The sequence below is a fragment of the Poecilia formosa genome, unplaced genomic scaffold (assembly GCF_000485575.1).
Source record: "Poecilia formosa unplaced genomic scaffold, Poecilia_formosa-5.1.2 Scaffold377, whole genome shotgun sequence".
Classification (NCBI taxonomy): Eukaryota; Metazoa; Chordata; class Actinopteri; order Cyprinodontiformes; family Poeciliidae; genus Poecilia; species Poecilia formosa.
Window position 1 is genome coordinate 165,841 of NW_006800316.1, and position 24,036 is coordinate 189,876.

Here is a 24,036-nt window from a genome sequence, read left to right on the forward strand (position 1 = left end):
GGCAGTAGAATCAGCCCTCTGTCCGTGGTGCTGAAAGCAGAATCGGCTCTGTCCAGGGTGCTGGAAGGCTCATGGGGCCTGGACCTCATCCGTGGACACCACTGGAGAATTCAAAGTTTTGTGCTGTGTTCAGGTGCTTTGCTTTTGTAGTTTTTTTTTTGTTTGTTTTTTTTTTTTGCGTGGAACATCGTTACTGAGGGGCGACAGTCCGCCTCCCTAGATATGTCAAGGCGGAGGGGGAGGGGAGGATTGTAGTGTGAGTAAGGTAAGGCTTTGGTTCACCAACAAAGAGCTTTTTTATTCTCTGTTCTTATCTGCACTCTAACAGTAGAGATAATGTTGGATTTCATAACGTGCAGGGTGGAGGTGACACTGAACGGGATCATACGCTTTCTGCCCAGTTTTGTTTAAAAGAGCCGACAAGGCTCGATCCAAATATGCGTACGGACATTGCTTTCAAAAGCTTTTTATTATTGGATGGTCTTTATGCTCTGCTTACTGTTTTGGTCTAAACACAAACCGCGGGGGGGAAAAAATAAAAGTACAAAACTGTAAAACAAAAAAAAGCTGCGGTTGATATATGTGTTCAGAATGACAGATTAGCAGAGGGAAAGGCCTGCGCAGGCCTTCACGTCTCTGTTGTCAACGCACTGAACGCCTTCACTCTGCATGTGCGTTCTCATGTTTCCTTTTGTGTCACAGCGCATCAGGCAGCAGGCTGCCCGCAGTTAGGTGCCGTCAAGCAGCCGCTTTTTATCCAACTGCACTTAGAATGGTTTTGTTTTTCATCTATTGTCGATTCTGGGGAAATTCAGCTTTTTTTTTATTTGTCATGTTTTTTATTATTATTATTATTATTATATTTTTACGTTTTTCTTCTCCTTTGATTTGATTACATAATAATTGTTGAGCTGCTTATCAACCCAATTCCTGTCGCGATTTTTTACTCCTCCGTTTTGTCCCAGCCACATTTTTTTGAATTCGTAAACAAACCATTTGGTAACGTTGTACTTTAAACACGATATTCTCCCGTATAATTTACTGTATGTAATTTACTAAATACCTTAAATCACACAAAACTGTGTAGCGGGTGCTTGTCACTTCAGCTCTAACTTCGCAGATTTACCGTTTTGTGGCTGACTTTGTAATAAAAAGAGCAGGTCGCTCAAAGTTACATTGATATGTCAGATGTCATAAAAGTTCACCTCCACAAAGCTGCAGTCAGCATAAGTAAGACATACAATAAGATTTTTATTTTGTCGTATATATCCATATGTTCTAGGGAGAATGTGTTAGGATCCTGTGTTGCTTTGAGGTTTGTTTATTCCGTATTCTTTAGTTTCTTTTTATTTGATCCCTCTAACAAAAACAGCGCTTATTTCTGTTTTGCTTTAGTTCAGTCCTTCCTTAGTAATTCTAGTTTATTATGTTTACTTCTTGTGTAGTTATTCTTTGTTACTCTAGTTTAATCATGTTTATTATTACTAGTTATTCTTTAGCGTTAGATTAATTTCCTACTCCTTGTGTACTCTCCTTCACCCCCTGTACCACTTTCTCACTCTCTCTCTCTCCTCAGTCTGTTTTCTGCTCTCTCCCCTCACACCTGCAGTCAGTTAGCTAATCAGGCCAGGTCCAACTTTCCTTTACAGGCCTCCATTATCTTACACGCTTATCCCTAGTGAGGTCATGAGAGGTCCTGGGGTCTTCAGAGGTCAACAGGAGTGAGACGGGATCACACTACAGGTTGCCAGTCCATCGCAGGGCAATGGACACAGAGACAGACAGAGGACAAACAACCATGCACACACACACCTAAGGAGAATTTAGAGAGACCATTTAACCTGACAGTCATGTTTTTGGACTGTGGGAGGAAGCCGGAGTACCCGGAGAGATCCAACGCATGCACAGGTAGAACAAACAGAAAGACCCCTGGCCAGGAATCGAACCCAGGACCTTCTTGCTGCAAGGCCACAGCTCCCAGCCCAGGTCCACTGTATTCACTCTCCCAGTACTTATACACCTCCTCTCACTCCTTGCCAGTTCCTCTCGTCTACTCCCACTATATCCTGTTGTTCTTCCCCTCTTCTCTCTGCTGTTTTCCCTTGGATTTATAGTTTTTTGTCCTTCTCTGGATTCCATGCTTTCTTTTGATTTTTATGAGTTTTTTTGTTCTTTAATTTTTCATTAAATCTTCAGCATAGCTTGACGTTTCCATTTGGGTCCATCCACTAACATTATCATGACAACACGGGGATCTCAATCACATCTCTATAGAAGTTCTTGAGCAACTGAGCAGGGAGTTCAACCATTTTCAGTTTCCTGAGGATGAAGAGTCTATGTCGGGCCTTCATCACCAGGAAAGACTTGTTCACCGACCAGGTCACATCCAAGGTGATGTGGATGCCCAGGAATGTGATATTGTCCTCACACTGCACCACCTCTCCTTGAATTGTAACAGGTGGGTGTGCTGTCCTCCTGCATCTCCTGTAGTCCACTATGACCTTGTTGGTCTTGCTGGTGTTGAGTACCAGATTGTTCAGTGAACACCACTGGGACAGGTGGTGGATCTCTTTTCTGTACAGGGTCTCATCATGGTTTGTTACTAGACCTACTGCAGTAATATCATCTGAACCCTGCTGGAGCAGTGGATGGCTGCACAGTTGTGGGTGAGTATTGTAAAAAGAACCGTGCTAAGCACACAGCCCTGTGGTGTGCCTGTATTCAGGACCAGGGTGGAGGATGTTCAACCCCCTGTTGTCACCACCTGAGACAGGTTGTTGAGGAAGTCCCTGATCCAAAGGCAAATTGCTGTTTAAAGTCCCAGATTATGGAGCTTCACTGTCAGCTTTCCCAGGATGATGGTGTTAAATGGTGAACTGAAGTTCAGCATAAGTGTCAGGATGCTGCAAGTGTCTAAGGACAATGGAGCATGCCCTACTCTGTGGCAAACTGGTGCCTGTCGTGACTAGCAGGAAGGCTATCCCTAATGTGTTTTAGGACGATCCTCTCACATCGTCTTGTAACGATTGGGGTTAGGATGACCGGGCGGTAGTCATTCAAGCAGGTCACAACAGATTCTACTACTGGCACAACCACAAAGGTGGAGCAATTATGGAAGACAGGGACAGCTGAAAACTGCAGATTGAACATGTCTAAAAAGAAGACCCCTGCCAACGGGTCGGCACATGACCTCAGAGTCCTCCCCAACATTTTGTCAGGCCCTGGGACTTTGTTGGGGTTAATGCTCTTCAGAGAAGAAGTCACCTGGTTGAGCTGCAGGGTCAGGGGCCGAAGCTGCTCCGGGTGTAAAAGAGCATTTTAATGAAGGAGTTTTATCTGTAGATTAGTGGCCTTTATGCCTATACAGAGCTATCAACATACCTATGGATAGGTATACAGAGGTATGCCTATACAATACGTCATGTTAGACATGACACCTGTATGCAGTTTTGAAATATTTAATTATAACTTCAAAGAGAATTATGCCGATTTGAAGCTGATAAATATGTTTGTAGAAGTATTTTTATTTGATTTCTAAATATTTCTTAAATATTAACTTGGCATTAACACTGGCATTTCCCAGTGTTGAAATGAACAGTGAAATCTGTGATTATTTTAGTTGATGGTCCAATGTGCAAGAAAAGAAAAGAATCAAACGCGTAGCATTCCTCAAGGTTTACTAGAAAATGTTGCTTTTTAAAGGCAGCAAATCAGAGTCTGCTCTTTAGCATGTGGCTTCTGTTTTTATTTGTTATATTTAAAGTTACCTATGAGATCAATTAGCCAAACTTGTTCTCTTTTTTGGATCACTCTGACCTCATCGAACCCAGTAAAGTTTGTATTTTCATTCAGAAAGGCAGAATGTAGTTTGCTCTTCTTTATCCGAGTTGATTTCCTATTTTGTGTCCAACTCTAGGCATAAATGAGTTCAAAGCTAGATGAAAGTAAGTGACAAAGCAATTTTTTTGTTGTTGTTTTTTTCCCCTCCCTGTCCGTTTTCTCCGTCTGTCTGGCCATCTCTCCTGTGTCTGTTTGACAACGATTTACCCTCTAAATCGTTCCTCCATGCTGCGTTGTCTGTCTGTTGTAAACCTTTCACCCAATCCTCTGTCACATAGATGAGTCAAGACACAGAGACAAGAACACGAGCTCGTTCTAAAGCCATCCGGGGTGAGTGTGAGCACCGACAAGCCTGCATGCAGAAACGAGAACAGAAAGTGAGATTTGATTCCCAAAGATCTGATCTCCTCACTCTGTCTCACTTCTCATTCATGTTCTAAAAACCCAGTCCAGTCATGTCAAGAGTGTTAGAAAGCTGAGAAACCAGCACATTGTATCAGATATTTTCTTCTGTTCATTTTTGGTTCATTAAATTAATCATTCGTCCTTCCAGCAAATCAAAAATGACAAATAAGTGGATTGCTGACACCAACAAAACTCCAAAAATGATAAAGTTGTGATAAAGTTCAAATTTTCTTTTGACTCATTTCAGAAAGTGAAACTTATGTAGCATATAGATTCATGACGCAGAGAAAAATATTGAGATCCTTTATATCTCAGAATTTTGATGATTGTGGCTTACGGACAATTAGGAATTTGAATTTTAACAGCAGACCAATGAAAAGGATGTTTTAAACATAAGTGTCAGGCTTTTGAAGAGTGTGTTTACAAATGTGCTCTCAGTATTTGGTTGGGACTGTGTTTGCCCTGCTGGAAAATAAAAATCAGCATCTTCACAGAGGTTGTGAGCAAAATACAAAATGGCGTGGCAGGAAACAGTGATAATCATATTTTCCAGATTCTTGTCTTACTCTACTGGCTTCCCATACATTTACAGAAATGGTGAAATCGCTATTTTACCAGGTGAAATAGTGATTTTAGTTTGTGCTTCTCCTACACAAAATTTTAGAATGCTAACATTTTCTGTTTTAGCATTCTATGTTTTTTTTGTCTACAAATGAAATGAGAAACATTATTGTATTCTCTGTGAATCTCCTTCAAATTCTTGAATGGATTTTATTTGACAGTCATCGTAAGGTTGTGATCATCCACGTTAGGTGCTGCACCTTTTGGTATTACACTTTTTTCCTTCCACTCAACTTTCTATGAAGATATTATTTCTTTTAGCATATATACTAATATATGAGACACTGAATTTTGGGTTTTGTTTTCTACAAGATATATTCATCAAAATTATATAGACTTGAACATATCCCAAATAAAGACATGAATATATCCCATTCTATGTAAATTGAATTATTTTACTTTCTGAAATGAGAAAAAAAAAAAATCAAAATTTTTAACAACATAAAAAAATTGTTTAGATTGAAAGAAAAAAAATCCCCCCATTGGTTTTCAGTCATATATGTAATAAGAGTGTATCTTGACACATGGATTTAATCTATTCTGACACAAGACATACAACGTGAGATATTTGTTTGTGTTAATGCGGTGAACTCTATTCTCTGTCAGCAGAACAAGTTGGACAAGCAATGAAGCTGGAAATGAGGTAAAGTATTCTTGTCCTGATCGGCTCTCAAATCAAACAACGTGACGCGTTTGAAATGTAGGTTTTTCTTGGTTTGTGCCAGCAGCAGCTGTCCCACCCCTGGATGTGATGGCAAAGGTCATGTCAGTGGAAGATATTCGAGACACAGAAGGTGGGACTCAGCAGAAACGATAAGCAAACATTTGACAGCAGGACGTATCATCAACAATATAAACGTTTTGTAGTATTTAAAAACTGCCTGACGATTTACTTCTGTAGATGATGGACTTTCTGTTTTTGTTGGGTAAACAGAGGGAAAGGACATCCATATTATGAGTTTTGGGTGCTGAAATATTTGTTGACCCAAAACGTTTCCTGTACTCAAGAGGAAACCATTTTTTCTCCTCAGCTCCTTTTAGGGTGACATTGTTTTGCTGATGAATAGCCCACAGGCTCCTTGCTGTTGTGAACTGGCCTATTTCATGAGGTCGTCCTTCCAGCATCTCTGAAACGTTTCTAAGCAGTATAATTTTGTTATTTCAACTTTATTCACACAAGTAAATAGATCTAATTTACAAGAGAGATTTGGAAATTTCCTCTGTTTCATCGTATGCAGAAAGCACCTCCCTCAGGCCTTCATCCACTAGTTTTCTTTGTCCCATAAATTCCTACAGACACACTGGGTGAATTAAAATGTGGAGATGATAATAGAAAACTTTTATCAGCTTTGTTGTGAAAGTAACTTTCTCCACAGTTATGACACTGCTCCGTTATAAGCGTGCTTGCATCATTTCAGCTTTAACCACATATTTTATTTGACTAAACATTCATTTCCAGTCAAATTAACGCACCATATAGTTCGCTGCCCGAGTTCGATGCAACATTACAATTCTTTTGTTTTGTCCATCTTGCTCTCAGTGCGTTGGGCTGCCCAATTGTAAAGAAAAGGAAGCTCCAGGAGGCCGAAATCGAAGAGAACCCGCTGTCGCCCAGGAAGAGGATCCAGCCCGCCAAACAGGCCGACGAGGACAGTGACATGGCAGAAGAGGAGGAGCAGAATGAGGAAGACGGAGAAGAAAAAGATGGCATCAAAGACAAAAAGAAAAAAGAAACAAAGAGCGAGATGGGAAAAGGTGTGTAACAAAATCTTTCACACGTTCCACCGACTGCTTTCAGCTCAGAAATGTGAAAATAAATGTGAACAATTTTCATTGTTGCTTAGACCAACCGTGCAAATCTATTGCCAGTCTTTTTACGTACGGATGCAGACAAGGTTACAAATGAACAACATGGCAGCTCTGACGGCTTTTTGTATACTTGGGTTCCACAGTTGAACGAACCTCGGTGACCACAGACAACCCAGAACAACCTTACCCTTCACCTGACGATAAGAGCAGAAGTATCACCTCAGAGACCGAGAACAAAGTAGAGACAGAGAACTTTAGCGAGGAGGTCACATGTGTGATAATCACAGAGGAAGAGGAGGTTCAGTCAGCATCCGCGTGCCTCCCACCAGAGCTCCCAGCAGAAGAAACAACCGTCCCCTGCCATGAAGAGACAAAAGACGAGGAAGAAGATAAAGCAAAAACAGCAAACCTAGAGGAGGAGGAGGAGGAGGAGGAGGAAAGTCAGAGGAATGTTGCAGAAGAGATGGAGATCAGAAGACAGGTGATCAGGCAGGAAAATTCTGATCACCAGTACTCAAGTGGAGATTACAAAAATCAGGCCAAAGAGTCAAAACCGATGGAGAATAATGAGACTGAAGAAGAGGAGGAGGAAGAGGAGGACGCAGAGGAGGAAGAAGAGGAGGAGGAAGAAGAAGAGGAGGAAGACTACGGAGCAGTGAGACAAGTTGAGACAGTTTTCATTCAGGAATCTGAAGCGACTGTGTCACTCAGGGAAGAACAGTGCGACACCCTCAGGGCCGAGGAAGAAGCAGCAGAGGAGAAGCAGAGCAGCAAAGCCGGAGAAGTGGAGCAAGAAGAAGAAGAAGAAGACGAGGAGGAAGAAGATGAAGATGACGATGAAGAAGAAGGAAACTCAAGCAAGGCCTCTCCGAGCACCGTCATCATCGAAGTTCACGCAGAGGAGGAGGAGCACGAGGAGGACGAGGAGGAAGAGGAAGACGACGAGGAACTGGAGGAGGAAGAGGAGGAGGAGGAGGAAGACAGGGGAGAGGAACTGGATCGCGTCTCCGAGGGATCAGGCGTCACGGACGACTCCGAAAACTGGGACATGACTCGAGGGAATCTGGGGCTGCTGGAGCAGGCCATCGCTCTGAAGGCAGAGGAGGTCCAGGGCGGTCAGGAGAGCAGCAGTTCTGTTGACTACCAGCCGAGCAACGCCTCCATGAAGAACTCCGACGGTTCTGCTGGAGTCCGCCGCTCCACCCACTGTAGCAAAGGTACACTGTCTGCCAATGACATGGAGCTCAAGGTGTCAAACGCTATGTGGCCCTAGAACCGTCAAAAAGATAACCGTGTGCTTAAACATTATTGTTTCAATCAAATCAAAGCAGTTTGTACTGTTAAATGACATCAATCAGTCCCACCAATTTTCTGTGATTTATCGTGTAAATTCAGTAAAATCAACAAAGCCCTGCATTTCTTTTTTTTTTTTTTTTTTTGCACTGAAGCATAGTTGTGAGTTTATTGTAGATTTTTGGCAAAAATGGTGAAAAATATTGGATCCAAGTGACTGTTTACTCCCACCCGCAGGTGGATGTTTCTCTTACTTCTGCTAAACATCTGCCTCAGCCTTATTTTATCTATAATCCATAACGACACAGCGAGTAATAAAATGTCCTATTTCCCATCTTACAAAAGTGCAAATATTTCAAAATTAGAACCACAAACATGTTAATTTTTATTGCAAAGAATTCCCACAGACAGTTGCAAAATCCTGGAGGGACTGAAAAGATATTCGATATAATTTAATTTTAAGAATTTGTTTATATTTCAACAGTTCATTGACGGGTTTTAGCAGTAGATCCTGGGACCACCGGCCCTGTAAGAACATTCATGATCTTGATTTGGCTCAAAATTAAATTGAGCTCGACACCCCTGACACAGGGCAATTAATGTGTTATTGCAATTAATGTGACACAGATTTGACTTTTTGATTCTAAAGCATTAATGTTGAAGAAATTAGGCTTGTGTCAAACTGTGCGACGTAGAATCTTATCAGAAAAATGCAACACATATGGATTGTTTCGTCTCTCCCATGTTGGACTTAAGAAAAAATCATGTTCCCGTAATCAGTTAAAAAACAAGCAAAATTTACTTTTTTTTTCCTTAAGCTTCTTGTGTTTTGATGACATTTAATTAAGCTTCTTCACTTTTTTCAGAAAAGAAGGAAGTAAAGTGTCCAACTCCAGGCTGTGACGGAACAGGCCACATCACTGGGTTGTATCCTCACCACCGCAGTCTTTCTGGATGTCCACACAAAGACAGAATACCTCCAGAGAGTGAGTTCATCACCCAGTGGTTCCCAAACCTTTCACCCTACGGCTGCTGTTGGTGGAAGTTAAACAATTTCCCTCATAGAACAATAAAAGGAGGGTATGAAAACTCAGACGGATGAACCAAACAGCTGTTTAATGCTATTTTAAAAGAATCCATTTTATCACTTCAAAAATTTACTGAATTCAGTGTGAAATTGTAAAGCTACCAACTTGACATTTCACAACCCTCAATGCGTCTCTGATCACAATTTTGGGAACAAATGCAATAAGCTGAAGATGGCGCAGACATTTTAGACGAGAAGAAAAGGGTTTCTGTCAGAAGTCTTCACTAGCACTTGTAACATAATCAGTTCAACTAACACTACTACTGAAGACAAACTAATACTGTTGTAACAAACTGCTTTCTTCAGCTCAGTCACTGTGTGTGCTTGTAGTACACTAAATATACTGACCTTACTTCTGCTGTCTGTAGTTTTGGCCATGCACGAAAATGTCTTGAAGTGTCCCACTCCCGGCTGCACCGGCCAAGGTCATGTGAACAGTAACCGCAACACACACCGCAGGTTGTTAAAGCACACACACACACACACACACACACACACACACACACACACACACACACACAAAGGCATGCACACAGCAGGTCATTTTATCTGTAGTATAATTTCTCTTTATTATTTTCAATATAGCATGAGGACTGATTTTTAAAGATACATTTAGAAATTTAGAAAATTAAGACAAACTAACATCTTCTAATAGAACTAACACACGTTTGATCAAATCATCTAAGATTAAAAAAGAAAAATCTCAATGTTTGTTTTGCTAATTAAAAATTCATGTTTGGATCTTCAACCCCTTCCAGCCTGTCCGGCTGCCCCATAGCAGCAGCAGCTAAACTGAACAAGAACCAGGACAAGCAAGTTCATCTACAAGCTGCAGCCAGCGAGCCAACTTCAAACTCTGACAGAGTGCTAAGGCAAGACAGGAAACGAAGTTTGGTTTCCTCTTCACCTCCACGCAAGTCCACGTCTGCTGATGCATTTTGGTCGAACCTGTGGTTTTTCTTGCAGGCCAATGTGTTTTGTGAAACAGCTGGAGATCCCTCAGTATGGCAGCTACCGCCCCAACACAGTGACAACCACACCTCGAGCTAACCTTGCCAAGGAGCTGGAGAAATACTCCAAGGTTTCTTTTGACTATGCAAGCTTTGATGTGCAAGTGTTTGGGAAGCGTATGATTGTTCCAAAGACGCCCGACGCCACCGACACATCAACTAAAGTCTTCAAATGTAAGTCTCACTCCTGCTCTAGATTTTGCCACAAAACAAGTGTTGAATGTTTATTACGGGATCTGTGGTGGCGCAGGGGTGACGCGGCCGTCACAGGTTTGAGTCCCAGCCTGATGGCCTTCGCTGCATAAAGCGTCATGTTTTTTGTACCAGTTGGAGAAATGATATTGCACACAACACAATAAACACCCATTTTGAGCTTGATGTAATTTGATTCACAATTCAAAAAACTTTATTCTACCCAGCAAGTGAACATTAAAGCAAAAAAAAAAAAAAAAAGGCACAAAGTCCATTTAAATTCAGGTAAGAAGAGTAAGCATCAAAAATGTGCAAAGTTAAGACATTGTTATACTGCAGGTTATGTACAAATTATTGCACAGAAACTATGTTTTGGACAACAGGCAGAACAAGATCACTTCTGTTTAATCAACTATCATGCTGACACCAGTGTCACCAGTGTCACCAGTGTCCTCATGGACCCACTGACCTGATTGTTTTGGTGGTGACAGTTAAAGGGTTAATAAAATTATCATTTGTTAGTCAAAATAAACAATATTTATGAATGCTGAATAGTCGTTCCTTACAAAACTAAAAGTTCTCTTTTCAGAAATGTTGTGAAAATCAGTAACGCAATTTCTGGTATGGCAAAGAGCAAGAGCTGTGGCGTTGATATGCATAAACTCTCAGGCCACCTTTCTCCCCAGTTCTCCCAGTCCGCCCCACCTGAGCCCGATCCTCCAACCAACTGATAAACATAGTCCCTCCTGCATGTCCCTGGGCGTCCTCCCCCAAGACACTTCCACTGGCTGCTCTTGATGTGGAGGAGCACCTGCTGGAAAACTGGGCTTCTCAGTTTCTCTACCTTAAGGGAGAGCCCAGACACCCTGGAGGAAACTCATTACAGTCTCGTTTTTTAGGTTGCTGCCTAGAGCTTGTGAGCATAGATGAGGGTGGAACATATTAATTGGTAAATGAGAGCTCACATAATTGAAGACGCCACATCAACCAATCTACTGACCTATTGCCTACTTGGGCAGGACGCCATTCACGACCTGCAGAGAGAACAACACTCTTTTCTAGCTCAAGGTCTTGAAATTAGAGGTACTGATTTTCATGCCGGCCGTTAAACATTCAGCTGCATGCTGAAAGCTGGAGATCATAGTCAGATGAAGCCAACAGAACTACATCATTTGCAAAAAAAAAATCAATACTGAGGCTACCAAAATGGCTTCTTAACTTTTCATTTGTTTGTTATCTCACTAGCATTTTATGATTCTTAGACATTATTTTGAAGTGGCTTTCATTTGTCCTTTTCTGTTACAAAGTATTTATTTATTTGCACACAGCTAAACCATTTTCCAAGGCACCCTCGCCAAGCCATGGTACATCAGGAGGTTTAGCCAAGAACATCCCATCCTCCAGTGGATGGGGTGCAGAGGACGCAGAGGCAGCCCATATGGCGGCAACAGCAATCCTCAACCTGTCCACCCGCTGCTGGGAGAGACCGGAAACCTGCAGCACTAAACTCCTGGAGCCTTGCACCAAGGTACACATATCTGTTGTGTGGCTCAAAGCCAGTTTAGGATGTGAACATTGGCTTTTCCAGTTACGCCCGACATCTGCGCCACACTTCACTCTCACCATTTATTTTAACACTGCAGGAGGTCGCGATTGAGGTGGATGAGAATGGCACCTTAGACCTGAGCATGAAAAAAACCAAGAGAGACGACATACAGTCTGCAGAGGCTGCATGTTCTTTGCCTTCCTCCTCTCAGCTTGTGGATGCCACGTTGTCTCAGGACCATCCTCAGTCAGATTGGGAAGGTCCACTAGATTTCACCAAACCCACTGAAGACAAGGAGGAAGACCATGAAGAGGTAATGAATTTTGCCACTTACAGTACATCTCTGTACAAAACAAAAGCTCAAGGAAAAGAAGAAATATCAGAGCCTCATGCCCATAGTAACTGTATATGCATTAAAACAATTTTAAAGTTGAAAACAGAATTCTGATTGGATAAACTTTTCCAGGAGTGTCTTAGCCATTTGTGCTCTATTTTTACTTCTGTCTAGATGGAATACACAGCTCCTTCATATACATCATCAGATGATGAGGAAGAGAACCAAGAAAACTCGGAGGACCGGAAATACCCCGGTGAAGTCACTACCAGCAGTTTTAAAGTCAAGTTTCAGCCCAAAGACAACAAAAAAGAAGTCATTGTGTAAGTTCAAGAACTTCCCATTTTAAAACTCATACAACTCAAGGGCATGTGACACACAGGTGATCTTCAGTTCAGTATTTGACAATAGCTACCAAGTAGTGTCAGACCTAAATCAAGAGTTAAGTATTATATTTATTTTCAAACAGCAGTGTAAATATGAAATGCTGACTCAATTAGCTGGTTTGCTGAAGAATCTGAAGAGATGGAGAAAGACTTGTTGATGAATTAAAACTAGCAGAAATATTAAAATACAGTTTTTAATTAAATCTGTCAAAGATTTAATTAAAAGTAGCAGAATCTACAGTGAGATTTGTAGCTGAAAAGCTCAAAGTGATCCAGGATTAGTTGAACATGTTGGCCTGAATATGTTGTAATTTTTATTTTAACTGAGAAATTGCTGTTTGCGATCCACCAAAACTCATAATTACTTCAAAAATGTACATCTTTTGTTATAACAATATTTGACAATATTTTATTAAAATTGATAGAAACTAAACAACCTACATTATTATTGCTGTATTGTTTTTACATCTAAAAGAAATACTTCTAAGATAAAGTCTATTGTTACAACTAATCATGGATTCCTTTAAGAGTAATTTCTGGTGCAATGCCATTTTACGCCAAAAGATGGCAGTAGTGGCGCACAAGAGAGACTGACTTCCAAGCCTTTTACAGAAGAAGATCAGTGTAAACATATCTACTGGCTGAACAGTCGTCAGTATCACAGCAAAGCCACTGCTAAAGAATCTGATTCCTGTTTTCACAGAATAGAGAGACTCTTTTACACGTATCTGCCGTCACATGTGCAACGTAATTGTTACACACAAAGCTCAACCTCATGATAGATGCTGACTGCAAGAAATCTTTTTAAGATTTTGTTTTGTGTGATTTCATTTGAGTTCATTTTGGTTCATGTATATAGTATATAGTGACAACATGTCATCTTTCAACACCAGCAGCCTCTCAACTTGCTTTAGAAAAAAGAAAAGAAAATCAAGTGAATCAATTTATACATCCATTTCAGTTGATGCTAGATATATAAAAAAAATGTGCTCAAGTTTAGCTTATAATTTAAATTGGCCAAGTAGCCTTCTATTTAAGAAAACCCAGCAGCTATCATAGAGTCAGTGACTCGCAGCCTTCACTCAGCATGTGATATCAGTGGACTGTTTGCAACAACTCCTTAGTGCATGCTCAGTAAAGCATGCCTGTAGCAACAGGAAGAAACCTGCAGCAGAACCTGCCTCAGGTCTAATCCATGATTATTATTTTCTTTGATTTAGATGTCCGACACCAGGCTGTGATGGCAGTGGGCACATCACTGGCAATTATGCATCACATCGAAGGTAAGACCTTGAGTGTGTATTACGAAAGTGTTATTTATTTTTTTATCATGTTAAGCCATTCATTTGTCGGTATATTTGTTAATTTAACTGACAAATAAATGACTGAATGCTGAGGCTATAGTTATGAAGTTACCTTCGCTTTTTCCTCATAAATTACTGACTATGAATATAAATATATAAAATTCTACATATGTGTGATTGGCGGTCTTGTAAATTTCTATAAATTTATTTTATAAAGTTATCAAAGATTAAGTACATTTAACATGAGGCTGATAATAATTGTCAAGTAAATTCAACATGCTTCTTGGGTTATTTTCAAAATATTTGTAACAAAAATTTTTATTTCAGAAATGTTATTAATAAGAATCTCCTCATCCTCTTATAGCAGCTTCTTCACACGTGTACAAAATTGTTGGCACCACTTTGTGACCTTAAAGCCCACAATGGTCCCTGAAATAATTTAAAACTGACAAAAGTAATACATAGCATTTACAGAAATCAACCAATGAAAATCCAGCATTGCTTTTGAAATGTGGTTGAATACAATAATTTTAAAAAGCAAACAAATGAAGCAGGCTTGGACAAAAAATGATACCTGTAACTTAATATTTTGTTGAGCAACCTTTTGAGACAATCACTGCAATGAAATAATTTATGCATCTGTTAATAAGACTTCTGTACCTGTCCACAGGTATTTTGGTCCACTACTAATGAACAAACTCCTCCAGCTGTCTTAAGTTTGAAGGGCGAATTTCGTCAAAAGGCCTCTTTCAGCTCCTTCTATGTTCAATACATTTAGAGAGACTTTTTTGCCCATGTGGGATGTATATTCCACTTTTTCACCATAGTCTGAATAGCCTAACTCAGTTCTTTTCCATGAAAAGGGCTATATAAAGAATAAATGGATAAAATAACAAGACTGCGTATGAAAATGTGTTAATCTATAAATTCTGCACATGTGGGTCGCTTTGGGGATATAAACAGTTCACACAGCAGTCTCACTGCAGTTGGGTGCAATTACTAATATGAACGACCATGCAGAAAAAAAATTGGACTTCAGCAAAATATTGGAATTGAGCACAAAGGTTTTATGTTTTGAGGCTTGATGCGATTTTTACCATTATTAATATGATTACTATCGGCCATAGCAGTAGTTGATTGGCTAGTTTAAGCATCAGGTCTACCGATGATCTGAGTTGGTGTTTCAGTTCTTTAACTGACCTGAAAACACAAAACTCTACATGTTATGGTTGTCAAAGTCAAGCTGACCTACTTCTTCTCTCTCTCGTTAATTTACTTTTTAAATTCAAACTTTTTCCTGACATTGTTATCTTGTTGTAGTATTGACAATTAGTACCAAAGCACTGCGTCTCTTTTCTTATAAATATTACACATACATTTAAGACTTAGTGCATTAGCAGCTCGACAGCTAAAGCCAGTGGTCATTGACGGTGAGCAGCTTTTTGCCCTCCAGCAGGGAGCCTGTTAAGTTTATTTCTAAGTTATTTCTTTTTTATTTTTCATTGTACTTTACATCCTGATACTGTTGTTCATTATTAATGTCCATATTGTCCGGTTGTGAAAGCGGTGTCTTCCTTGGTTCTATAATCATTAAATTTTTTACATTTTCCAACAAATTGACCCACTTGCAATCTCAGTTTATATGTGAGCTTTTTCATCACAGATATCTCCTCCATAATGCACAGCCATTGCTCCACAGTTGGTCCCTCTTTATATCATAATCTTGTGATGGTTTTCTGACTTATTTGTACCAGATATTTGTCTTCTTTTTGTAGTATGTCATGTGTCAGACACACCAAGTAGATTGTCCTACATGTTCTGTGTATTCCATATCCTATTGTTTTTTTATTTTATTTTTATGTTCTTTAAGTTCCTTTTTCCATTTTTCTTTAATGTAGTAGATGTTTTCCTGCCTACCATCAGTCCCTACGGTGCTGAAATTACTCTACATTTTTTCTCCTCGTATCTTTCTGAAATCTCTCAATTTTACTTATGCTGGTTTGATATCTCTTATCTGTAGATATCAATATTGATCTTAGTTGTCTAGTCCAAATTTTGTCTTTTAGTTATTAAAGCTCAGCAGCTTAAACCCTTAATTATAAACTCGAAGCCCAAGTAAACCAACTCAAGCTCCTGGTTTCTTTCTCTAATTTATAATTATTAGTTTCAATTGTAGTTTTAGTTTTTAAATCCAACTAATCACTTAGCTTATTTATACCAGTACTCCTTTGTGGGCTATTAATTTTCTTACTTCCAAATCCTTTCTCCCAATTTTCGGATTTTTCCATTTTGAAACATATTCATCAGTGGCACCTAAGCCACAAACATTCACGTCCACTTCTTCTCACACGATGGGAAGAAGGTTTGATCTAACCCTGTTTCTCAAGCGGTAAAATGAGATTCTTGTCCATCTATGATACACTCGATAACTGTAGTGTCATCTGAGCATTTCTGTAGATGACAGAAGTGGGACTTGTGCTGGAAGTTTATGTACAGAGTGCAAAGGAATGGTGAGAGTACAGAGCCCTGTGGTGCTCCTGTGTTGCTGATCACCTGGTTAGACACACAGACCTTCAGCGGTCTAATGATCTGTAGTCTGTTTATCGTTCAGCCATAGATCCTGTGTCTTCTGGAGTTTCTGACAAAGCAGATTACCCTGAATTGTGTTAACCGCACTGGAGAAATCAAAGAACATGATCCTCACAGTGCTGCCTGCTTTGTCCAGATGACAGAGGGTTTGTTGAGGCAGATGTATGACAGCATCTTCAACTCCTTGGCAATAATAACCAAACTGCAGGGAGTCCTGGTATGTGCTTGTATGCAAGAGGGTTAACAGGAGTCTCTCCAGGACCTTTATGATCTGGGGTGTCAGGGCAACGAGTCTGTAGTCATTAATGACTGATGGGTGAGTCGGAACCGGAACCAAGCGGGATGTCTTCCACAACAACAGAACCTTCCGTTGGGCCAAGCTGCTGCAGAATCTCACAGAGCTGCTCTGCACAGCCCTTCAAGACTCTGGGGCTGACAGCATCCGGACCTGCAGCCTTGTTCTGGTTCAGTCTCTCCAGCCGCCTCTTCACCAGACTTCTAAGTACAGAAAAGTTGGAGGTGGAGGCAAAGGGAGCAGCAGCATCTCCTGATGTGGTCGAAGACAAACTTGTAGAAGCAGGAAAGTCCATGACTGAGGTGGAAGACAGAGCGTCTGAAAGCTGTGAGTCAAAGCAGGGTGGGATGAGCTTGTTCCAGAACTGAACCTATTGAACAATGTGTTGAGCTCATTTGCTGTGTCCAGACTTTCATCTGTCTGATCCTCCGTTTGCTTGAAGCCTGTGATCTTCTTCACCCCTGACCACACATCTGTGATGTTGCTCCTGTGGTTGTCATAGCAGCGACTTTAGGCTCTCTACTCCTACGTTTTTTGTAATTTTTGTGTTCTGGGCTCTTTGTTTACCGTTCATGTTAACCTTCTCTTCAATTTGAAGGATTTAAGGATCTTTGTTGTCTTATCAGCTGTAACACCAGTGTCCCGACAGTTTTGTCCACATGTCTAATTTGTAATTTGAAGATTATGTCAACTACAGAAGAAACACTGTGGCATCATTTGGTCCCTGTGTTTTCTATCTAATCTAGGCAGTTTGTGAGTTTTTTTATTTGAAATTTGAACGAACCTTTTCAGGAGCAAACGACATCGTTTACACTGCATATGGTGATTCTTTTTTTTTCCCTAACAATTACACTGCTCAGGTAGATAATGCATCAGATCTCTTCTTATGGGTGCAGCCCAGTTCTGACTTGACTTCCGTTCTGGTTGAGCTTGTGTTCTAGCTCTTTCCATCTGTTCTAACTTCTGTTTTCTGACTCTCTCCTACTTTTTCAGTCTGTCAGGCTGTCCTCTTGCTGATAAATCACTTCGGACCCTCATGGCTGCCCACACAGCTGAACTGAAGTATGTGCGTTTTATTGAGTTAATTGTTTCCTGACTAAACCTCAACAAGTTTTACTGAAAGCTCTGCAGCTACGGCTTGGTCCATTTTCTCATCTCCATGCTTCAATTCGATTAAAACATCAAAACATCAAATATGGGTGGTGGATATCTAGTTGGAAGCATACAACAGTAACTAATAGGTGCATAGTGAGGAAAATAAAAATGTAAAAATGTGTGCTGAAAACCTGCCTACATGTGTCTCAGGTGTCCGACTCCAGGCTGTGATGGATCGGGTCACATCACTGGAAACTATGCGTCGCACAGGAGGTGGGAGCTCCTCACATTTGCATTTTGATCCGTATAAGTAAAGTAATGAGACCTAATGAGACGACGTCTTAATAATAATGAATAATAATAATAATTGTACTTTAACTATTTGGCATCTGTACCTTACAAAAGTGTTAAATTTTGACGTGTGACTTTGCCAGTTTGTCTGGATGTCCACGGGCCAAGAAAGGAGGAGTCAAATCAGCACCTTCCAGGGACGACAAGGAAGAATCTGAGCTGCTGAGGTAAGTGACTGTATCTTAGTGTCACTCCTGTTTCTGTTTTCTATTAGACTAGCAGTTCATCAATAATGCTGGGAGGACAGAATTATAAAGCACTCTTAAAATATCAGTAGACAGAGCCGTTAGGTTGTCTTGAAGGCTGATTATCCTGAAACATACCAAGCCAAGACTCTGTCTTGGCTAAGACATTATTATATTGTTTTAACACAATAGAATCTTAAATTCTACTGTGTTAATACTACAGGAAAGAAAAGCTTTAATGCTGTTAGGACATTTTTTTCAAACAAGAAGTTAGGGACAGGCAAAAATAAAACATTCAACTAATGCAAACATTTAAAAACAATCTAGGATTAAATAAGAACTCTAAGGGTTAAATAGAAGGCAGCTGATCATTTCTTCTTGTTCATGGAAAAGGCTTTTCAGTTCTCGTCATGGGTTTGAAGTATCAGTCAGAACAGTCACATTCATAGATATGAATACTTCTTCTGGTCCATTGTTGAGGTTCAGTGCTAGCATGCTTGTTTTGGTCTTATTATGTGTTAGGGCTGTGCTGTAAATGTTGGAATTATGAAATCTGATGACACTGAACCTCCTTTCTTATTGTTTATTTTGACATAGATGGCTCATAATGTCTTCCCTGTCACAAATAGGTTCTTTTCTCTCTTCAAACCAGTATCCCTTGTTCATGAGATGTACATGGACTGCTAAGTTTTGCTCAATAAAGTGTTGGACTATTTGTGTGTAGATGCTGTTTAGTTTCTCCCTACACTGGACTACATGTAACACACCACTAAGCTTTTGTTTGGGTGTTTTTTTTTTTACTTCGGTTGCACCTGTTTCTGTCAATTTGCCGGCCTCTGGATGGGGCTTTGAGTGAGCTTCAGACAGTGGATGGAATGTTATGGTTAGGTAAGGTTGTTTCCTGAAATGATTAACATTACATTGACAAATAAACATTAGCAAACAGCTGATGATTTTTGCACGATTGTGCTGTCCACACTTTATAGCTGGGCAAAAAAAAGCAGCTTGTAAAGTTTCTGCAGAGCGTCTGCCTCAACAGAACACACTGTAGAGTCAAACTCACCTGTGTAGAGCCTTTTCACTTTCACCGCCACAGGTAGCAGTGAGGTTCATGACTGGTGAGGTACGATTCCTCTGGGGTCGGTTGTACAAATCCAGAATGCAATATAGAAGCCAATCATCCAGCCAACGATCCTCTGAATGGTCTTAACAACCCCCTGAAGCATCACCCTGTATGCAACAGTGCAGCAGCTGCCGTACCACAGTGCGATGCTGTATGTCAGCAGGCCATCAATGGATAATAGCAGCTTGGAGTTCAGTTTGTGCTTCTTGAGGATTCTCAGGAAGTGTAGCTGCTGCTGAGCCTCGATGATCACTGCTGTGATGTAGTCAGTCCAGGAGATGAGGACGCTAAGAAACCTGAAGGTGTGGACCCTCTCAGAGTGCCTGGGTCGGTGCTGAGCTTCCTGAAGTTCATGGTGGCCTCCTTGGTTTTCTTGGGGTCCAGAGTGAGGTTACTCTCTGAACACTCTCTCCGCCTCATCACCCTGTGAGAGGAGTCCGATCACCGTGGTGTCGTCAGCAAATTAACGATGCGGTTGTTCTCGTGGGCCGGACAGTCGTTTGTGTCAGGATAGAGACAACATACAATAAGCGATTTTAAATAATAATCAGATCAAACTGCAAAGGCCGTAGTTTTTGTGCAACTCTAAAACATTTTACCTTACCGACATGCATTCACCAAAAAATGTATTGAATGGGACATGAAGAAAGCATTTAGTCAAATTAGGATTTCTGCTTATCTGCAGGTGTCCAGTTCCTGGCTGTGACAGTCTTGGACACATCAGTGGAAAGTATGCTACCCACCGTAGTGCCTATGGCTGTCCCCTTGCAGCAAAGCGACAGAGGGAAGGTCTACTAAATGGCACTCCTTTCTCTTGGAAGGCCTTTAAGACCGAAGGCCCGACCTGCCCGACACCAGGCTGTGACGGTTCTGGTCATGCTAATGGCAGTTTCTTGACACACCGCAGGTATCCTGCTTTTTGTAGAAAATGTTGGTTTTGGTGTCTTGCCCAAGTACATTTGGATGTGTGGAGTGGTTGGATGTTGAACACTATACTTTATTGACCGATGTAGATTTTAAAGAATTATGCTTGTAACTATTGTAATGGCACAAAAGTGAAACAGTTTACAAACGTACTCATCAGGAAGTCGAGATTTCTGCAGTATTTACAACTTTTTAAAAATGCATTTTGATTTTTAAACTGGTCTGTTAGAACCACAGTTTTTTGTTGATTTTTTTTCTCTTTTTTTTTGCTTTCTCAATGTCATATCCCACAAAAACATACAGGAATCAGCAAGCGGGCATTTCAGTGAAAATTAGAATTTTCCATTACAGTGTGACAAAAAATTATCTTAAACTAAAATGATGAAATTGAACTATGCAGTGGATGTGACAGGTGCACACTGATGCAATAATTTGGCAAAGTAATTTCTTCTCTCCTTGAGGCTTCAAAATCTGTTGAGCTATAAAAATCATGACAACAATCTGCTTTAGTCTCTCAGGTTGTCCGAGAGCTCCAGCCAGCAAGAAGAAAGTCAAGCTTCCTGGAGACGAATATATAACAGCAAAGTTCAGAGCAAGCGACGGTAAGACAAACACAGCAATGATGTTTGCCATGGATTTACACTGTTTTATTTAGATTATTTTAGGCATAATCAGAAAAAAACATTCATATTTCTATTACTAGTCTATTTGCCTTTTATTTTTTCATTCTGAGTCTCGTTCCTGTGCTCTTCGGTAAATAAACTGCAATTATCGTGGTCAGCGATGTGTAGAATATAAAATGAGTTAGTTTATGACACACAGATGACACCCACTGGAGCGTTAAGTGCAGTCACAGAACAAACCAAAGCGGGGATGTGCCACAGCTTTCTGCAGCTGAATGAGAACAAAACTGAAGAAATTATTTTATGGCTAAAGGAGGAAAACAATCGAGAGTCAGAACATACTGCCGACTCAGCAGTGCTGAGCTGGCCCAAAATCTGGGTACAGTGATGAACTCTCAGAGACACAAAGGGATTAATTAAATAAAATACCGACCAACAAACTGACTCTTAGAAACAAAAACAAATATACTCATAATGAATCAACTAAAAAAGAAGCAAATTAATGAAATAAAATAATCAAAATTTTAAGATTTAACCAAAAACAAATAGAGAAATAGATCCTGTAACAAAAGTCATACAAATTGGAATTAATAATCCTGGAAAAATAAGTAGTTTGGAAATCTTAACAGCTCTGTAATGACAATTTCTACTTTCCTTTAGTGCTTCAAATGAGACGTGAAGCCAGTCCTTTACCCACTTCCTTTCTGTTCTCCTGCATTCCCCCCGATGACCTGACTGTTGTCATCAAATCAATTCAATCCAAAACATCAATTTGGGAGCAGCTGGAGATTAAACACGTCCCAAACCTCTGCGTGTGTACCCTCGCGAAATCAATACCAAAACATGCAGCTCCAGCCCAGGAAGGAAGCTATTACTGTAACACGTGACAGGCAGATATAATATGTTTACACACTGTATGTGATTCTGTCCACCAGTTCTGGATAATGATGAAGATATCAAGCAGCTGAACAAGGACATCAGTGACCTGAATGAGTCCAACGCAGAGATGGAGGCCGACATGATGAATTTGCACACTCAGGTGAGATTAATGCGAGTTCTGTGATTTTCGGATGTAATCAGATCGCTCTGCAGTAGCCGAGAGCAGAGAGACGGTTGACCACTTTTTGCCACTGTGTGGAAACAATTATCACAGTGAGAACGTTGCAGATTTAAAGAGAAATAGAAATAAGTCAGTCACTATTCATTGATGGTTAGGGTTAGATATTTTAAGCCTGTGTGGATTTATTCTAAGAAGAATAAAGTTTATTAATTAAAGAGGCATTTTGTCTGCCTCTTTAATTAGACTCAACGTAAACAGCCTTGGAAACGTGTCTATTACAGAACCAGGGTTGAACATTTGAAATCTGTCTTTTGCCTAACCCAATGCAGAACTTTTGTCTTTCTGCTACAGATTTCTTCAATGGAGAAGAACCTAAAGAACATGGAGGAGGAAAATAAACAGATAGAGGAGAAGAATGAAGCTCTGTTCTTGGAGCTATCTGGTCTGAGTCAGGTATTAATTCGCAGCCTGGCCAACATCCGCCTGCCTACCATGGTGAGTCGTGTCAAGGTCAAACAATAAAGGAATAAAACAAGCAAATTCCTGTCATTTTTTTTTCTTTTTGTGTATAAAACAAGTAATTCAGATTACTCTTCCTCTCTGGTGTTCAGAGGGTTATTAATGAAACAGAGGTTGTTGTTTTTTTTAATCAGGGTGTAAAAATGTAGAAATTTCTATCCAAGCACGTAATTCTTAATTAATGAAAACAATTAGGGCCTGACTTACCTGGCTGTCTGTGTTTTTCCTTCTATCTCTTTTAGCTAGCTGCAAAGCTAAAGGAAATGACATGTTACGAAACGCCCTCAAAGCTAAGGGTAGAGGATATGACACACTAGGGAACGCCCTCTTTAGGGCCTAGCTTAGTTAGAGGCTAACAAAGGGAATGAAAAACTTTTGTTTGATGCCATTTTGTCCTGCTAACTCCTAAAGGTAGCATGAGAAATGGACCAGCTGTATTTCGGTGTTAATAAATGCAATTCATGAATTCAACTCACCGACTCTGCTTCAACCTCACACATCGAGGACTCAGCACGGAGAACAGATCAATTCTCCACACTGACTCTCCAAATCAACTGCACACATTTATGAATTGATCCTGATCACTAATCTTGACTTCTGAACTCGTGTTTTCAGCAGGAACCAGTGTCCGAGCAGAACTTCGATAATTATGTGGAGACTCTGACGTACATGTTCACCAATAAGGACTGCTACCAAAACCCCGACACCCGGGCCCTGCTGGAGTCCATCAGCCAAGCGGTAAAAGGCATAGAGGTATGATGCAAGACGACGACGAAACAAGCAGCTGCCACATTTCTTCTGAGTTCTTACATATTGTATGTGATCATTCTTCTTACTCGGTTATTTAATAACTCCACTAGTTTTTTTTGTTTTGTTTTTTTAAGCATGTTGTTGGATGACGTATGAGCCAGAACAGACGACTGCATGTCGAGTGTGTGTCACCGCGCTGGCATCCAAAGGTTACTTTAAGTCAGGAAGACAAAGTGCATAACCAGGAAATGTGTGCAGAACAAAATAATAAAAAAAAAGAGCAGAAAATAGCCTGAGCTTAAGTGACTCTTAGTTATTACCATATCCCAAGAAATCTGATAGTACTCTACATTAGATTAGTGTTGTTGCACCTCCAATACCTAGTTTGTAGGTTTATTTTGCTATTGTTGTGTAACTATTTGTGTCCTGTGCAATTGTTAGTTGAATAACTAACTACTCATATTTGCTGCATTTCTAGCTATTTATTATTATTATTATTATTATTATTATTATTATTATTTATCTGCTTTTTAAGTTATTCCAAAAATCCGAATTTAAAATATTCCAACACAATAAGAGACAAATGGTTGTTTCCTTCGTGGCTGAACAAAGAGGAAATATTTTAAGATATCAACTATGAATTATTTTCTATATCTTATTGTTTATTTATGTACTGGGATCTTTTTATGTGCAAA

The 24,036-nt window shown here is 40.2% G+C and overlaps 1 protein-coding gene across 14 annotated transcripts; it reads left to right on the plus strand.

Annotated features, from left to right (window-relative positions):
• On the plus strand, window positions 1-23,619 carry LOC103154224 (myelin transcription factor 1-like). 14 transcript variants are annotated; one of them, XM_016662545.1, is made up of 24 exons: window positions 1-265; window positions 3,917-3,944; window positions 4,119-4,170; window positions 5,473-5,509; window positions 5,592-5,660; window positions 6,407-6,621; window positions 6,819-7,892; window positions 8,835-8,954; window positions 9,424-9,514; window positions 9,814-9,927; window positions 10,022-10,239; window positions 11,586-11,785; window positions 11,901-12,116; window positions 12,312-12,460; window positions 13,744-13,806; window positions 17,705-17,773; window positions 18,017-18,079; window positions 18,241-18,324; window positions 20,151-20,372; window positions 20,900-20,991; window positions 21,948-22,051; window positions 22,424-22,567; window positions 23,207-23,344; window positions 23,476-23,619. In XM_016662545.1, exons 2-24 carry the CDS (start codon window positions 3,939-3,941, stop codon window positions 23,488-23,490), a joined length of 3,555 nt encoding a protein of 1,184 aa, XP_016518031.1. In that variant the 5' UTR covers window positions 1-265; window positions 3,917-3,938; the 3' UTR covers window positions 23,491-23,619. The 14 variants fall into 14 exon arrangements, with proteins under 14 accessions (XP_016518031.1, XP_016518034.1, XP_016518035.1 ...); XM_016662548.1 differs by having other exon boundaries at window positions 5,476-5,509; XM_016662546.1 differs by lacking the exon at window positions 1-265 and adding an exon at window positions 1,814-2,666.
• Window positions 23,620-24,036: the final 417 nt, after the last annotated feature.

Bases quoted from the DNA above. Each gene is read 5' to 3' on its own strand.
- LOC103154224 (XM_016662540.1), top strand. The intron at 13,807-17,704 runs GTAAGACCTTGA...CTACTTTTTCAG, and splicing joins AATTATGCATCACATCGAAG to TCTGTCAGGCTGTCCTCTTG. The intron at 20,992-21,947 runs GTAAGACAAACA...TCTGTCCACCAG, and splicing joins AAAGTTCAGAGCAAGCGACG to TTCTGGATAATGATGAAGAT.